Source organism: Cetorhinus maximus, chromosome 2, assembly GCF_964194155.1.
Source record: "Cetorhinus maximus chromosome 2, sCetMax3.hap1.1, whole genome shotgun sequence".
Lineage (NCBI taxonomy): Eukaryota > Metazoa > Chordata > Chondrichthyes > Lamniformes > Cetorhinidae > Cetorhinus > Cetorhinus maximus.
In genome coordinates, this window is record NC_135880.1 from 30625869 (window position 1) to 30644920 (window position 19052).

General features: G+C 42.1%; 1 protein-coding gene across 6 annotated transcripts in view; it reads right to left on the reverse strand.

Moving 5' to 3' along the window:
* cenpu (centromere protein U) overlaps positions 1 to 18412 on the reverse strand; it is a 46423-nt gene extending 28011 nt beyond the window's left edge. For 2 of the 6 annotated variants that reach the window (XR_013579436.1, XM_078562137.1), the window contains exons 1-4: positions 17432 to 17576; positions 14795 to 14903; positions 13249 to 13420; positions 1430 to 1586 (exon numbers count right to left, since the gene is read on the reverse strand). Coding sequence is in view for 5 of the 6 variants with exons in the window: in XM_078562137.1 (XP_078418263.1) it covers positions 1430 to 1586; positions 13249 to 13420; positions 14795 to 14866 (401 nt within the window). In the remaining variant the exon portion in view is untranslated. Of the gene's footprint in view, positions 1 to 1429; positions 1587 to 13248; positions 13421 to 14794; positions 14904 to 17042; positions 17161 to 17431; positions 17577 to 18073 lie in introns of those variants that run through there. The other 4 variants (XM_078562174.1, XM_078562148.1, XM_078562165.1 and 1 more) reach the window with 4 other exon arrangements.
* Between the last annotated feature and the right edge of the window lie 640 nt (positions 18413 to 19052).

Consider the following 19052-nt stretch of genomic DNA (forward strand, 5'->3'; position numbering starts at 1 on the left):
TATGGAATTCATTGCCACAGAAGGCTGTGGAGGCCAGGTCATTGAGTGTATTTAAGACCGAGATAGATAGGTTCTTGATTGGTAAGGGGATCAAAGGTTATAGGAAGAAGGCGGGAGAATGGGGTTGAGAAACTTATCAGCCATGATTGATTGGCGGAGCAGACTCGATGGGCCGATTGGCCTAATCTCTGCTCCTATGTCTTATGGTCTTTGGAACTGTGGGGGGAAAGGCTTTCACAGGGCGGCCTGCGGCCACAGCTGTGGTTAAGAAGGTGGGGCAGGCCTCAAAGCCTGCCTGGAGCACTGGCCCCCGGACTGCTGCTAGAAGGCCTTCTCCAGGAAACTACCTAGGTCACAAAAATTCCATTCGGCCTCTGACACTAGGCCTTAAGTGGCCTTTAATTACCTTTATTTGGTTACCCTGCCCTGCCACCCACTATTCTGCCTCTGAGAAAATGCCCCAGCTGGGTGGGGAAGAGAAAAGGTGAAAAATAGTACCAGCAAACCAGTACGTGCAGGATGTCACACGTGCCGGCCTCCATGCACACCTTCATCAGGGTGGTGGGTAGAGGCTAAAATCCTGCCCAAGGAGCCTGACAACACTGAGGATTGTAAAATTATATTTAAATTGTTGCCATTGAGCCTAGTTCTAGTAACTTGTCTGAGGTGTGATTCTTCTTGTGTGCATCTGACTGTTTTTGTAAGATTGTGGGGTATCCTAGTTGTGCTAATCTTGCTCTCATTCAATGTCCATGCTTAGGATTGCCAACTGTGATTAAAGGTATTCCTGGAAGTTTCATCACATGACTTGGCCCTACGCTCTTGCCATTAGTCAGCCAACACATCCACCCTTATGACATACTGCCTTCCTATGCCAATGGGAAAGCAGTAAGACTCATTACCCAGTTGGATAATGCTTGACTGTCTGCTAAACAGCCTTATTTTTCCCCATTTTCTATATTTTTATATCTGGTAGAGAAACTTTCAAAGAAAATGACAAAAATATATAATGCCCCAATGATTTTTCACCAAGGTTGCACACAGTAGCTGCCCTGAGGATTGATCATCTATTCCTGGAGACTCCAGGCCAATACTGGAGGGTTGGCAACCATATCCATGCAAGCAAATTTTTCAGCAAGGGTGTCTGAACAGCATACAGAAGCACTGGTTGATTTGTTCCCCTTAACCCAGTGCGCCAGAACATTGCTCTGGCCAAGGGCAACTAACTCATCGAAGGCCAGAATTAAGCCTGGGCTGAAAAACTCAGTTCCTGACAGGGAAGCTAAGTAAGCAACTAAAACATTGAGGGATGCTTTTTAAGTTTTGAACTTTCTACCGATGAAACAAAGCAGGCAGTTTAGCTAATTGACTACTAAAACAATCCATTCTGTAGTAAGAAATAAAAATATTCATCCAGCTTCCTTTTTACCGTTTCTCAGTCCTAATTTTTTCAATCAGAGGCATAGACTGCTGAGTAGGATTCCCTTGATTATTATTCCGTGCAGGACGTTCTGCTTCTTTATCATTTCCTTCATTGTTTAGCTCTGATTCATTATCAAACACTGCTGTGCTGTGCAATGGGTTACCTACATAAAAAATGTTAAAGCAAATAAGCAAATGAAAAATGTTAGGATTTTTTTGTGGGAACACTTTTAATATTTGCTGTGAGTAATTAAACAGCTTTTAAGGATCACAAATTTAATGCGCAGCTGAAAACTGAACCTGGTCTGACTTTCAGAACAAGCCAACAAGAAATACTCTTAAAAGATAGATGGTCTCTGTTATGTTTAAATATTTGTATGGCCGATAATATCAACACTCATGGAGCCGTGGAGATGACTGAACATTGCAGCTCTCGTTTATTCTACTGCAGTAACAGAACTAACAAAACAACATGGACTCTGCGATCCCACAATGCACTGGCTTGCAAAGTATGGCAAGATAAACAAGACATTCAATACATAACAGTCTCATGCAAAAAAAAATGGCTATAATGTGTAGGGGGGAAACTTAAAAAGGAAATTAGGAGAGCAAAAAGGGGCACGAAAAAACATGAGCAGGTAAAATAAAGGAAAATCCAAAGTTATTTTACAAGTGCATTAAGAGTAAGAGGATAACTAGGGAAAGAATAGGGCCCATCAAGGACCATAGTGGTAATTTGTGTGTGGAGCCGGAAGACGTAGGTAGAGTTCTAAATGAATACTTTGTGTTGGTGTTCACAAGTGAGAGGGACAAGGCGGGTATGGAAATCAGGCAGAAGGACTTAAAGAAATTAGCACAGAAAGGGAGGAGGTTCTAAGTGGTCTGGCAGGCTTAAAAGTGGATAAATCTCCAGGCCCGGATGAAATGTATCCCAGGCTGTTGAGTGAGGCAAGGGAGGAGATAGCAGGGGTGCTGGTAACAATTTTCAATACCTCTCTGGCCACAGGAGAGGTGCCAGAGGACTGGAGGACAGCCAATGCGGTACCATTATTCAAGAAGGGAGAAAGGGATAAACCAGGGAACTACAGGCCAGGCAGTCAGCGGCGGGGAAAGTATTGAAAGCAATTCTGAGGGACAGAATTAATCTACACTTGGAGAGGCAGGGATTAATCAAGGACAGTCAGCATGGTTTTGTAAGGGGAGATCATGTCTGACCAATTTGATTGAATTTTTCAAAGAGGTAACCAGGTGTGTAGATGAGGGCAATGCATTTGATGTAGTCTACTTGGACTTCAGCAAGGCTTTTGATAAGGTCCCGCATGGGAGACTGATAATGAAGAGCCCGTGGGATCCAAGGCAACTTGGCAAATTGGATCCAGAATTGGCAGGAAGCAGAGGGTGATGGTCGAGGGGTGTTTTTGTGATTGGATGCCTGTGTCCAGTGGGGTTCCACAGGGATCGGTGTTGGGTCCCTTGCCGTTTGTGGTATATATAAACGATTTAGACTTGCATGTAGGAGGGTTGATCAGTAAGTTCGCGGATGACACAAAAATTGGTGGGGTGGTAAATAGTGAGGAGGATAGCCTTAGATTACAGGAGGATATAGACGGGCTGGTCAGATGGGCTGATCAGTGGCAAATGGAATTTAATGTGGACAAGTGTGAGGTGATGCACTTGGGCAGGACAAACAAGGCATGGGAATACACGATGAATGGTAGGTCCCTGGGACCTTGGTGCGCATTTCCACCAGTCCTTTAAGGTAGCAGGACAGGTAGATAAAGTGGTTAAAAAGGCCTATGGGATACTTGCCTTTATTAGCCGAGGCACAGATACAGAACTGTAAGGGCAGGGAGGTTATGCTGGAACTGTATAAAACGCTGGTTAGGCCACAGCTAGAGTATTGTGTGCAGTTCTGGAATCCACATTATTGGAAGGATGTGATTGCACTAGAGAGATTGCAGAGGAGATCTACCAGGATGTTGCCTGGGCTGGAGAGTTTTAGTTATGAGGAGAGATTGGATAGACTGGGGTTATTTTCCCTGGAGCAGAGGAGATTGAGGGGGGACATGATTGAGGTGTATAAAATTATGAGGGGTATAGATAGGATAGACAGGAAGGAACTTTTCCCCTTGGTGGAGGGATCAATAACCAAGGGGCATAGATTTAAGGTAAGGGGCAGGAGGTTTAGAGGGGATGTGAGGAAGAATCTTTTCACCCAGAGGGTGGTGGGAATCTGGAACTCACTGCCTGAAAGGGTGGTAGAGGCAGAAACCCTCATAACATTTAAGAAGTATTTGGATGTGCACTTGCGATGCCATGGCATACAAGGCTATGGGCCTAGAGCTGGAAAATGGGATTAGAATGGTTAGGTGCTTGTTTGACTGGCGCAGACTCGATGGGCTAAAGGGCCTTTTTCTGTGCTGTAGACCTCTATGACTCTATTTTACTATTGCAATATGCTTTGGCGCTGAAGATGATCAGGAAGAAAATTTGTTGGGTGGTGGCTTATTAGCATGGAATAATCATTGAACACAGATGGATGTAAGATTAGAAGCAGCAACTTTAATATCAACATGTAAAAAGAAATACAAAATTTACTCAGTCAACTACAAGCCCAATAGTCAATATCAGTCCAGTCCTCACTATTTATAGAAGGCACGTTGGTGCCAGTGTTATTTGCCCCTTATACACATTGGATGGTTTCTCCCATCCTGCAATATTCATGCTGTTCAGAAGGAAGAACTTAAATATCAATGAAATAGATTTTCATGCAAAAATGTCAATGGCTATGCATTTTTTAAAAATGATCAAGATACAGCTATTTCTTTGTAGAAGAACTACATGATCACTGATATTTTAGAATATTCTTCGGGTAGCTGTAGTCAGAAAGCTGAAAAATAAATGACACATCAAGTGCAGCTGCAAAGATAGGCCGAGGAGGTAAAAAATAATCTCCTGTCTACTTTGCACTTTTGGACCTTAACAAGGTGCAATTTGCTGAGCAGTGCAAGCTGTAAATTGACATCAGCTAGTGGTGATAAAGTATACACTATTATTTGCACCTTAATAAGATGCAAATTACAAAGTGAACACCTGTTTCTACACAAAATATCTAGTGCGCTTAGCAAGCTATAAATAGCAACTTTGGAACTGGCAATAATGGTTTTATGGCCAAATTAAATGATTGCCCAATTTAAATGTGGTGTTTTAGAGGTGGAGACAATGATACACAAATAATGGAATCTATTTTGAAATGCAATTTGTGGGAGTACTTGTTTAATAATAACTTAGAAAGAATTTACAAAGGAAAGGTTCTGCTTGAGAAGTTCGATATGAAGGATTTGCAATTAAATAAAAAGCTTCATGAATCCTGGGTAAAACAGAGCAGATATGAAACTGGTTAAAAAAATAGGAAGTAATGTGTCTCTATGAAAGTTGTAATGTCAAAGGCAGTGGTGGGCAGGCAGTGCAAATGGAGGGAGCGAAACCATTGTGTAAGCAGGCCCGAGTTTTAGATTTTATCTTAGTAGGATTTAGTTTGCCTGCTTAACGTGACCATTTTTAGAGCTAGATTCTGCAGCAGACTAATATCAAGCCACCGTTTTGTACTAGCAACTTACCACAAAGAAGCCATTTTGTGATTTGAATACCTGCTGCCAAACTATGCAACATTTTAGTACACTAACCACCAGTATTGTAAAGTAGCAACTAACCAGCAGCAGATGATTATTAGAAATAATACCTCAATTACTCTGTAATTGAAGAATAAGTAATTAATCAGATGGTTAATGAAAATCAGATTTTCTCTATTCCTGTTTTTCTACTAACATTCCTATCCCTACTTTAAACATGCTGCGTGTGGGAAGCACCTACATTATTCCACCAAAACCCCTATCAAAATAAACTGTCCTTGACTAAGTCTAGTACTGGGCCTAATGAATAAGGAACTTGTGAAGTATTAAGATAAAGAATACATCCTGAAGTAATCCATTGTCTTACATTTAAGGAAATGTGGGCAGATGGACAAATCCAATGAAATTAATCCATGTAACATTATTGACCAATTAGCTATTAACAACAAGAGGGTTTTCAGAACCAGCTTGTTTATACACACCAAAAGAAGAGAAACAGGTTGTATTGTATATTCTCCAGGACAGAGGCAGAATTCTTATCAGTGAGAGAACGGATAGTGCAGTATTGGGCCTGGGGACAGAGGCAGAATTCCTGCCGATGATAAGGTTTGAGGTCATTTTCCACTCCTTCTGACTGACCATCCATTTCAAGTCGTGAAGTCTGGATTGTACTATTGATAAATAGACCTTGTTGTCCCTTTGCTCCTTTAGTTAATTAATAAGTGTATTGTTGTTTTATTTTATCCTTTATTCAATAAATGTTGGTATTATTCATTAATTCAGTGTCTGAGTCTTTGCCTGATGGTTATATCACTGTTGAACTAAAACAGTTTAAAAGGTTTAATTTTGAATCCAGTAACCAGGCCCTGCACAGCTAAATTAAATCATGTCTAAATTTATAAAATCACCCCCTTTTAAAATACGCATTTTGACCGGGTCAGAGACCAGTTGAACCCTGCTTATAAATCACATTCGTAAATAATCTGCATTGGAAAATTAAGTGCATGATGGTCAAATGTGACGATGACACAACAGACAGCAACAACAGCATTGGAAGCAGTTAAAAACTTGAGGATTTAGATCATAACTTGAGGACTATGTATTTGACAACACGTGGAGAAAATGTAACACCATTATAACGTACTGTACATAGTTTGAAAGTATGCAGCATAGCTAGAAAATCAATGGATCTTAATTAATACAGAAACTTAGACAAGTGCATGAAACGGTAGCTACATCACTTATGTCCAGACAATGTACAAATGTTCCACCGTGTCTTAAAATGTACTAAGCATAATCCACACTGACAAAATGGAGTTCCATTTTCATAATATCATAGAATGATACGACACAGGACATTTGTCTCAAAAATAGTTGTAGTTGCACTAGAAATGGGCACAGAAAAGCGTCACAAGACTCATCTTGTATGGGATCATCAATGAAGAGCCTATTCCCATCCTACATTCTAAATCTAGACTGGTAAGGGGAGAGATCATGTAATGTTATCCCTGCTTCACCCTTTGTTCTCATGTCTGGTTCAATTTGAGCAAGCAGCCAGGGGAGAATAGAACTGCAGCGAAAGGACACAGTTTTCTTGCCAGCACCCAAATAAGATAAGCTTGAGTTGTCGCAGAATTCAGTATGGAAGAAGTTCTGACATATCCTTGATTTGATGTCCAATTGCCAGGCTGACAACATAGAGGTGGTTGTGAAATATAAGCATAAGAACAAGGAACAGAAATAAGCTTTTCGGCCCCTCGAGCCTGCTCCACCATTTGATAAGATCATGGCTGATCTGATAGTAACCTCAAATCCGCATCCTGCCTACCGCCAATAACCTATCACCCCCTTGCTTGCCAAGAATCTATCCAGCTCTGCCTTAAAAATATTCAAAGACTCTGCTTCCACTGCCTTTTCAGGAAGAGAGTTCCAAAGACTCACGACCCTGAGCGAAAAAATTGTGCCTCATCTCCGATTTAAATGGGCAACCTCTTATTTTTAAAGTGACCCTAGTTCTAGATTCTCCTGCAAGAGGAAACATCCTCTCCACATCTACCCTGTCAAGTTCCTTCAGTATCTTGTATGTTTCAATAAAGGCGCCTTACTCTTCCAAAGTCTTATTCTCCTAAACTCCAAGCCTAGCCTGTCCAACCATTCCTCATAAGACAACCTGCCCATTCCAGGTATTAGCCTGGCAAACCTTCTCTGAACTACTTCCAATGCATTTACATCCTTCCTTAAATAAGGTGACTAATACAGTACACAGTACTCCAGATGTGGCCTCACTTGTGCTCTGTATAACTGAAGCATAACCTCACAACTTTTGTATTCAATTCCCCTCGCTTTAAATGATAACATTCTATTAGCTTTCCTAATTACTTGCTGTACCTGCATACTAGCTTATTGCAATTCATGTACTAAGACACCCAGGTCCCTCTGCAATCTCTCACCATTTAGGTAATCTGCCTCTTATTCTTCCTACCAAAATGGACAATAGCACATTTTCCACATTATACTCAATTTGGCAAATCCTTGCCCACTCACTTAACCTATCTATATCTTTTTGTAGCCTCCTTAAGTCCTCTTCATAACTTACTTTCCTACCTATCTTTGTGTCATCAGCAAATTTGGCAGCCAACCCATCCATCTCTTCATCCAAGTCATTTATATAAATTGTAAACAGCTGAGCTCTCAGCACTGACCCATGTGGCACACCACTCGTTACATCTTGCCAACCTAATGATGACCCATTTATGGCTGGTATCTGCTTCCTGTAAACTAGCCAATCTTCTATCCATGCCAATATGTTATCCCCTATGCCATGAGCTTTTATTTTCCGCAATAACCTTTGACACGGCACTTTATCAAATGTCTTCAGGAAATCTAAGTACAGTACATCCACCGGTTCCCCTGTATCCACAGCACATGTTACTTCCTCAAAGAACATCAATAAATTGGATTAACATGATTTCCCTTTCACAAAACCATGTTGACTCTGCCTGATTACCTTGAACCTATCCAAGTGCCCTTCTATACCTTCTTTAATAATAGTTTCTAACATTTTCCCTATGACAGATGTTAAGCTAACTGGCCTGTAGTTTCCCGTTTTGTACCTCCCTCCTTTTTTAATACTGGAGTTACATTTGCTACTTTCCAATCCAATGGAACCTTTCCCAAATCTAGGGAGCTTCAGGAAATTAAAACCAATGCATCAACTATCTCACCAGCCACTTCTTTTAAGAACCAAGGATGAAGTCCATCAGGACCCAGGCACTTGTCAACCCGCAGCTCTAACAATTTATTCAGTACCTCTTCTCTGGTGATTGTAATTTTCCTGAGTTCCTCCCTCCCTTCTATTTCCTGATTTATAGCTGCCTCTGGGATGTTACTTATATCTTCTATAGTGGAAGCTGATGCAAAATACCTGTTCAATGCATCTGTCGCTTCCTTGTTTTCCATTATCAATTTTCCAGACTCACTTTCACGAGGACCAACACCCACTTTGTTAACTCATTTCTTTTTTAAGTATTTATAAAAACTCTTATCTGTTATTATATTTCCAGCTAGCTTTCTCTCATACTCTAATTTTTATCTCCTTATTAATCTTTCAGTCATCCTTTACTGTTCCCTTATAATCTGTCCAATCTTCTGGCCTTCCAGCTTCTTTGCACAATTATATACTTTTTCTTTGACACTATCTTTAACGTTTCTAGTTAACCACGGATGGTACGTCTGCCGCTTTAGACTTTTTCTTACTCGTTGGAACGTATCTATTCTGTATATTCTGAAATATCCCCTTAAATATTTGCCACTGCATTTCTATTGACCTTACCCTTAACCTAATTTGCCAATTCATTTTAACCAGCTCGGTTTTCATGCCCTCATAATTGCCCTTATTTAAGTTTAAAAATGTAGTTTCAGACCCACACCTCTCTCCCTCAAACTGAATGTAAAATTCAAGCATATTATGGCCACTACTACCTCGGGGCACCTTCACTATGAGATCATTAACTAATCCCATCTCGTTGCACAGTACTAAGTCTAGTATGGGATTTTACTGCAGTGGGGCAAGCTAGGTGGTGCCAATATATAGTTGCAAACTAATCCCATATGTGCAGATAATGGGCAGAATTTTCCCGTTGGCAATTCGGGGGCGGGGCCCGCTCACCGACAGGAAAATAACACGGGATGACGTCAGGAGGAACCCCCGACATCATCTCAGTCCATTTAAATATTGAGGAAGGCGGGCGGACATCGAAATCAGCTGTCCGCTCGCCAACCTGTCAATGGCCAATTAAAGCCATTGATAGGACAATTAAGCTTGTTAAATACCCTGCCCGTCCAACATTAAGGTGGACTAAGTACAGCAGGCACCTCAAAACTCTGGACAAGATGTAATGAGTGGTGCGCCACATGGATCAGTGCTGGGACCTCAGCTGTTTACAATTTATATAAATGACTTGGATGAAGGGATGGATGGGATGGTTGCCAAATTTGCTACAATTCTAACCTGTAGTCCTGAGTAAAAACTTTTATTTTGCTGTGATTGGTACTGCCACCTTTAGTTTGAGGTTAGAAGAGATCTGGATTCTTTTCTGCTCACCTGTGACCTCTTTAGAATTGCCTTTAATTGTATACAGACTCTTCAAAGAGGTTGGCATCCCTGCTAGTCTAGTACAGTGTTCCCAATATTGATGTTTATCCAGCCAGTTGCTGATGCCCCATAACTCAGACACACCAATGGAAGGATCGCTTTGGTAATTTCTTGCTAAAGCACCCCACACCCTGGCTGAAAGTGAGCTGGTAAGCACTTAAACACAGATGGTTTTGAAAAGGCAAACATTCATGTTAGGTGGGAGCAGCAACACTGAGTGTATGTTTTTTTGAAATCTAGTTCAGTTTGCAACCAAATCTGAAGCATAAATCACTAAAGATCAAATTAAGATCCCGGCTGCCACAAGTAAACTTTAAAGATGCTATTGTCTTTTGTTGGTTAAATGTCTGTTTGCATTTTAAAAAGCTGTAAGATGGAGCAAAATGCAGTCTACATAATGCTCATTTTCAACCGATCATTTGACAAAGCACCCAGATAAATGTATTGAATTAATCTGACAATTGTGATTAAGTTTACTGTGGTGTCACAATGGTGATCACGGAGTAAAATAGTACAACTGCACATGCACGTGCTGGCAGCAAACACTACCTTTAATTAATGATTATAAACTCTTATTCATCTGAAATTGTTAATTAGATATAGCTCTTTGCTGCCATCAAAGTTGACCCACACAGCGTTAAAATGTCAGAAATATTAGAAATGCATTTCCCACCCACCTCCATGCCACCAACACAACAAAACCTTACTTCTCATCTCCCCTCATTCAACTGGTCAGATTGAAAAAATAACCATGGTGAATCCATCATCGTACCAGACTACTGTTTTATCTTTGGACTAATTGAAACAACCTGGAGTTTCCTATCCTCAAAAAGCCTGATGCAGACTGAAAACTAGCCCCAGATGTTAAAAAGCTCCTATAAATTCCAAAAGCAATTGCTATTGTCATGTTAAAATGAGCACTGCCTCTGTCGTATGAATTTGCTTTGCATCTATATGGACATGGTTATATAAAAAAAGTAAAGTTCTATATTTATTACACAGTTCCAGGAATGTTGATGTTTTGGGGATCGTGTTTCACAGTTCTGTTCGGTTACAATTGGGGCCATTGTTTAGTGACTGAAGAAGTCATATTTTATTCTTATTGAATGGGATTCTGCAGGAATTTGGGATCCATATTTTCCCTGTGAAAACCATCACCAATGGCCTTGACTTTAAGCACTAGTATATTTGACTCAAGGACCTTGGGTGGCCTGACAGCCTTGTTGTCATTGCTCTTCTTTCAATGTCAAAAGAGCCTTATGAGAAAATGTCCCACAAATATGTCATTCTTTACACTAATTGTACTCCCTGTGCTAACATCCATAATCCAGAAATATTATACACTTAGATAATACCTAGAAGCAGACCTTACTTGAAAAATAAACCCTATTCTATCGCTAAAGGTTCAAACAGCATGTCAGAATTGGATTCCATTTTCCATATTTTGAAAACATACAGGATAAAATACAAAACTTCCACTTGTAGAAATCCATAAATATTCTGCAAATTAATTTTCCACACTTTTCATGGACCTTTCGTAGTTATTTCAGAGGCATTATGCAGATTTCATTAACATTCAATAGTTTCCTGCTAAGAGAAGCTCTCCAACAGGGCATTACCATCTGATTTCTACCCAATCAGTTAGTACTTGGGTCTGAGCTTTTCCAGTATTTGGGCAAATATTGAATATTGCCAGTGAAGCTTACATATATAAGTGAACTAAAAACACGTAAGGTTCACTGTATACCTCAGCGCTTACTATGCCCTCTTTCTAATTTGTTGGTGCTAAATTAGGAAGCCACACTTGTTTGTACAGCTGAGATGCTCCAGCTTAAAACAAAAGCAGTTAAGAGTTATAAAAACATAACTGAACAGAATTTCAAGCACTCATAATTTTTATGCTATCAATTAAGGGACACTTTCCTGGAATAAAGTTCTAAAAAGCCCCATAATTGCTTCTATACAGTTACATTACGAGAATAGTGTTGGAAAATGGGATTAGAACAGTTAGGTACTTGTTTGACCGACGCAGACTCGATGGGCCGAAGGGTCTTTTTCTGTGCTGTGGACCTTTATGACTCTAATGTTAAAAACAAAAACCCATACTATAGTGGGATGTTATCGGCTAACTAGATAAAAAGAACCTCTCTGATGACATCTTGTGGCAAATCTACAACAGGTAATTCTCATTAGGCTAAAGGAGACTGTTTCAGATTCAGTTCTGGGTTCAAGCACTCCCAATTCCACTTTTTAAAAAAAAGCCCCCCCACCGGGCATGATTTAAAGATATCTATTATGTTGGTCTAGTTGCTTAATATAAATCAATTAATTGCCAGTACAATACTAGATTTCCAATCAGAATTCAAGTCCCAGCAGTGACTAAACAACTGTCTATGGACAGATTTTCCTGGTACTTGGTTGAGCTACTTGAATGGATCAGCCTTATCTCTAGTTTGGGAAAGATAACCAAATGAACCCAATCACATTCCACAAACCTTATAAATAAAATTGACATAGAGGCCCTGGGGAAGTCTATGGTTAAAACTTCTAACTTTGTGTTAGAAAGTTCACATTAGAGACAACAAGATGACAGAGTAAACAAGTGTGTCTAAAACTGCAGAGTTCCATAAAATGCGTTCTGCAAAAACTATAAAATGCCTACTTTACAATAGCATTCAAGGCTGAGTTACAACATTTGCAAATTAATTTCCACTTGTAGGGAGCTTGGAACTGCCACATTTTTATTGGGAGATGGGCCAAGTTAATTATTCAGGAAGCACAATAGTTGATGCAAACCCAACAGATCTAGAAGATCCCTTTCTGTCAAGCACAAAATTAAAATTATCAGAAAAACCTCTCCTCAACACAAGAGATGCCAGGGCTTCAGTTTAAGAATGCCAAAGTCAAGTACTAGGAGTTCCTCCTCTGCTGGGCTTCAGATTAAGAGGGGAAGAATTTTACTCCACTTCGCTGGGTGGAAACAGGGTTGGAGTGCCTGCAAATCATAACGTAAAACTTACCTCTCCATTCCCACTCCAGATTCAAAAGACACCATTCTGAAAGGGGCCCACAGCAGGGTAGGTGGGACACACACCTGTGGCTGGCATTAGGCCTTTTTAAAATGTTAAGCAAGGTCTTATCACAGTTGTTTTGGGAAACAAGTGGGCGAAGCCTGCACTGGGCGAGAGCTGGCAAGCTGCAACGAGGTGCCCAAGGAACCCACCGGTGACGCAGTGAGGAAGCCCAGCTTTCAAAACGGGCTGAATCGCTTGGCGTTACTATTGGTCGGCTGGCGAAAAGTTAAAATCTGTACCGCAGGGTCAAATCAAATCGTCTGACAAAACCCAATAATTGGGTTAGAATTTTTAATCACAAAGTTTATACAGTCAGTCGGTCCTACTGCCATGCTATATTGCACCATCTATTTTATTCCCGGGACCCCAGGCATTCATGAAAACAGAATCTAAGAGTAAGCACACTATGGATAGTACGACTTTGTGTGCTTGACGAATGCCCGACTCTCCACCATTAACTCCTTACCATAATATTCATCATCTTCTTGACTGTCTGGATTTCTAAAAATGCAGGAGAGGTTTGGTGAAGGCTCTGGATGCTTTTGACTTGGCGACTTGATTCTCTCTCTCTGGGCAGGAGTCTGTCTTTTATTTGTCTGACTTCCTCTACCTTTTTTAGATCTCACACCTTTAGAAGCCTGAATAAAAGAAAAATAAATTCCAAGTTCTCACTGTTAATATAGCAAGAGATATTAATTGTTTAAAATTAAATCATCACAGGCATAGCAGACACTGATTTACTTTGATTTTGTCTTTTCTGGCATCAAACTAGGCGGCCCCTGAATAAATCTACAGTGATATTCTTGAAATTGTTAATCCTTTGGTGTGAAGATAGTGGCTAGTAGTGGGGGTAGGTGGCAGTGGAGGGAGGGGAATTAAGGGCCAGGCAAGAAAATGGCCAGAATTTAATGCCCCCAAAGGTGAGTTTGGATGAGGGAGACATTTAATCAGGCAGGAGGGTGGTGGGTTGGGACCCCGCCCCACCACCAATTGAGGCCCTCGGTGGGACCTCATCCCACCACTGCTGGCATTTCCCCCCCACCCCAGCGGACAGGGGGCTCACTATGCAGGGAGCATGACAAGCAAACCCATGCAGGATAGAACCATAGAAAAGTTATGGCACAGAAAAAAGCCATTCAGCCAAGCCGGCCAAAAAAAAAGAGAAAAAGAAACTAGCCGCTCACTTTAATCCCACTTTCCAGCACCTGGTCCGTAGCCTTGCAGGTTACAGCACTTCAGGTGCAGATCCAGGTACCTTTTAACTGAGTTAAACATTTCAGCCTCAACCACCAATTCAGGCAGTGAATTCCAGATGTCCACCACCCTCTGAGTGAAAAGGTTTTTCCTCATGTCCCCCCAATCACCTTAAATCTATGCCCTCTGGTAATTGACCCCTCAGCTAGGGGGGACAAGTCTTTACTGTCTATCCTATCTAGGCCCCTCATAATTTTGTGCACCTCAGTTAGGTCACCCCTCAGCCTCCTCTGTTCTAAGGAAACAATCCTAGCCTATCCAATCTCTCCTCATAGCTGCAATTTTCAAGCCCTGACAACTTGCATGCGGGATCCCTGGAGGTGGGGAGAGGGGTGCCCCTTGTTCAAAGGCACTCAGTTTCTGATTGAGGGATCCAGCATCAGGAAGCAACAGCCCACTGAGAGCCACCTCCCAGCCCTTGCTGCCAATTCCCTTCCCCACCACCCCTGCAACACCCCTCCCACTATCATTCACCTGTGCCTGGGATCCAGCAATGATCCTAGGCCTTGGGTGGGTGTCATACCAGCAGCAGCGACTACCTCCCCGGTGGCACTGTTGTTCAACAGAGCTGCCAGCTTCTGATTCTGCCCTGGGGTCCTTTATCCCGGGGAAGGCGTGCCGATGTCCACTAAGTGCCCAAGTGGCATGCTACTCAGGAGGCCTTCCCTAAAAGAGGCAGAGTAGGCCTACTCCTGTCTCTTATGTTCTTATCAAAAAGACATTCAAAAAAAACATAAACAACTTTAAGGCTAAAGCACCTCAACTCTTGTGTTTTGGTGTACAGGCAAATTAGATCCTTTTGAAGTGGAAGCGCCTTTGGTTTTTCTCATTATTGCTTTTCTCAGATGTTTTGCATCAGGTCAAAATCTATAAATAAAAAATAATGAACAGTAAAGATGAGGTAAAGTGGAGTCATTCTATAGCAATCTTGATGCAGCTTCTCTCAAAACAGAGCATGGTTACATGAGATCCAATAGGAAATGATACTTGAAATATCCCAAGACGAATTACTCTGGAAAATCAGAGACATTCTCTCAAACATGCGCACACACACACGTGTCCACTCACACAGATATTCAGATACATAGGAACAGGAGTAGGCCATTTAGACTCGAGTCAATGAGACCATGGCTGATGTGTGATCTAACTCCACACGCTTGCCTTTGCCTCATCTATCTCAATACCTTTGATAGACATTTGTTAACCGATCTCAAAGTTTAAACTTAACAATTGACCTAGCATGAACTGCCGTTTACAGAAGAGCATTTCAAACTTCTACCATCCTTCATGTGCAGTAATGTTTCGTAAATTCACACCTGAAAGGTCTGGCTCTAATTTTTTAGGCTCCCCTGCCTTTGTGCTAGATGCCTCAACGTTCTGGTAAATATATGCTGCACTCCCTCTAAGGCCAATATATTCTTCCTAAAGTGTGATGCCCAGAACTGCTCACAGTACTCCAGGTGTGGTCTAACCAGAGCTTTTGTATAGATGAAGCATGACTTCTACCTCCTTGTAGTTAAGTCCTCTTGATATAAAAGCCAGCATTCCATTATCTCTTTTGATGTTTTTTGTACCTATTCATGGCATTTTAATTCCCTTTGTACAGAAACCTCCCAAATCTCTTTAGATTCCAACTTTCTAGCTTTTCACCATTTGGAAAGTACTCTGTTCTACACTTTTTAGGTCCAAAGTGGACGACCTCACATTTGCTAATACTGAAATCCATTTGCCCATTCATTTAATCTATTAATATCTGCTTTGAATTAATTGGCAAACTCGGAGATGATTCTATCCCATCACCTAAGCTGTTGATAGGGAACCCGAGAGGTTCAATTGGGAGTGCTCCTGCCTCTAGGCCAGAAGACACCGGATTCGAGTTACCATAAAATGTAGGAGAAGTAGGCCATTCAGCCCATCACATCTGCTCTGCCATTCAATGAGATCACGGCTGATCTGATAATCCTCAAATCCACTTTCCTGCCTTTTCCCCATAACCCTAGATTCCCTTACTGATTAAAAATCTGTCTATCTCAGCCTTGAATATACTTAATGACCCAGCCTCTACAGCTCTCTGTGGTAAAGAATTCCATAGATTCACTACCCTCTGAGAAGAAATTCCTCCTCATCTCTGTTTTAAATGGGTGTCCCCTTACTCTGAGATTATGCCCTCTGGTCCTAGACTCTCCCACAAGGGGAAACAACCTCTCAGCATCTACCCTGTCAAGTCCCCTAAGAATCTTATATGTTTCAATAAGGTTGCCTCTCATTCTTCTAAACTCCAATGAGTACAGGCCCAACCTACCCAACCTCTCCTCATAAGAAAATCCCTCCATACCCGGGATCAACCTGGTGAACCCTCTCTGGACTGCCTCCAATGCCAATATATCTTTCTTTAGATAAGGGGACCAAAATTGTTCACAGTGTTCTAGGTGTGGTCAAACTAGTGTCTTGTATAGTTTTAGCAAGACTTCCCTATTTTTATAATCCATTCCCTTTGAAATAAAGACCAACATTCCATTTGCCTTCCCTTTTATCTGTTGAACTTGCATGTTAGCTTTCTGGGATTCATGCACAAGGACTCCCAAATCCCTCTGTGCTGCAACCTTTCTCCATTTAAATAATATTCAGTTCCTCTATTCTTCCTGTCAATGTGCATAACCTCACATTGTCCCACATTATATTCCATCTGCCAAGTTTTTGCCCACTCATTTAACTTGTCTATATCTCTCTGTAGTCTCCTTGTGTCATCCTCATCATTTGCCTTCCCACCTAATTTTGTGTCATCCAGAGACTTGGCCATAGTACATTCACTTCCCTTATCTAAGTCATTAATATATATTGTAGCCCCAGCACTGATCTCTGCAGCACTCCACAAGTTGCCATCCCGAAAATGCCCCCCTTATCCCAACTCTATCTTCTATTAGTTAGCCAATCCTCTATCCATGCTAATATACTATCCCCAACACCATGGGTTGTTATCTTATTAAGTAGCCTTATGTGCGGTACCTTAGTGAACTCCTTTTGGAAATCCAAATATATTAGGTCTACTGGTTCCCTTTGCCTACCCTGCTTGTTACCTCCTGGACTTGTTGGCCATGAAAGGTGAGTACACAAAGCTGTTAATCAGCCTCCAAAATCCTTCCAGCACTTCACACCATTCTCCATGGGAGAAGGGAGTGTGAAGATAAGCAAAATAAAAAAGTGGTTAATAAATACTGTGAATAGTTGAGGTCCCAGCTAGATCCTTGCAGAAGACCATTAGTCACATCCAGTTAATTGGAGGGTGTTTAATCATTATCCCTATTCTCTGTCTTCTACCATTCATTCAATCTCTTAACCAGGTCAATAATTTGCATTCAGTTGCATGGACTTTAAGTTTATTAACAGACTCTTACCAGGGAGTTGATCCGCAATCTCTCCCGCTCGCCTTTCCGCACTCACTCCGCAATCTCTCCCGCTCGCCTTTCCGCACTCACTCCGCAATCTCACCCGCCCGGTTTTCCGCACTCACTCCGCAATCTCTCCCGCCCGGTTTTCCGCACTCACTCCGCAATCTCTCCCGCTCGCCTTTCCGCACTCACTCCGCAATCTCTCCCGCTCGCCTTTCCGCACTCACTCCGCAATCTCTCCCGCTCGCCTTTCCGCACTCACTCCGCAATCTCTCCCGCTCGCCTTTCCGCACTCACTCCGCAATCTCTCCCGCTCGCCTTTCCGCACTCACTCCGCAATCTCTCCCGCTCGCCTTTCCGCACTCACTCCGCAATCTCTCCCGCTCGCCTTTCCGCACTCACTCCGCAATCTCTCCCGCTCGCCTTTCCGCACTCACTCCGCAATCTCTCCCGCCCGGTTTTCCGCACTCACTCCGCAATCTCTCCCGCTCGCCTTTCCGCACTCACTCCGCAATCTCTCCCGCCCGGTTTTCCGCACTCACTCCGCAATCTCTCCCGCTCGCCTTTCCGCACTCACCCCGCAATCTCTCCCGCTCGCCTTTCCGCACTCACTCCGCAATCTCTCCCGCCCGGTTTTTCCGCACTCACCCCGCAATCTCTCGCTGGCTTTTCCGATCTCCCGCCCGGTTTTCCGCTCCCCTGCCCGTTATTCCGTTCTCATTCCGCAATTTCTCCCGCTGAAAAAAATCAAATGGTTGGCGCAATCCGGAATGGACCGTTAGGAGACACGGGGGGAGCTGAAAACCAAGAGAGGCGACTACTGTTAAAAAAGCAAAGGCAAAGCATGATGGAGGACTACATTTAATTATTATAATACTTCTGAACTGTTTTTCGACAGTAAATCTTTAAAGATTTTAGTTATGTGTTTAAAGCGATTTTGGTACAATCACTCTCCACCCCCATTTTGTATCTACAATGGATGTGACCGACAGGCGAATCTGCGCATGCTCAGCCGCCCGGAGCTGGGCTCAAAGCGCCCCCTGTGTCTGGGAGGCTGCAGCAAAACCCTGGTTCACTCCACTGACCAAGTGCTTATTGATACTGTGCGATTTAGGGTTTGCAGTCCTGGTTGGAGGTATTAATGAGGGTTCGATTCCCTCCACTGGGAATGTTTAATGCCGACACAGAGTGAAATACGTTTTACCCCATCTCAAGGGGCGCAGAAATTTACCATTTAAAAAAAGATTTAATTTGGAAAATTTATTTCAACTCCATTAACCACCAAAGATTCATTGCCAAGTTTCCTTTGATACTCCAATATTTGAACGACACCATAGTTACCAACCATGAGTGTAACAATGTACAATCGTGAGTGTAGCAATGAACAGGCAAAGCTGCAGACACAATATTTTTCATAGGGATGGGAGTGGGCCATTCAGCCCTGGAGCCTGACCATTCAATTAGATCTTTACCTCCATTCCATTTACCCACCTTTGATTTCTATGTTTACCTAACAAAAATCTAACTCGAGCAGTCATGAAGTCACCAGCATCCACAGCCACTGGGACAGAAAATTCTACTACCCTTTATGTGGATAAAGGGCTTCCTATTCTCCCTCCTAAAACAT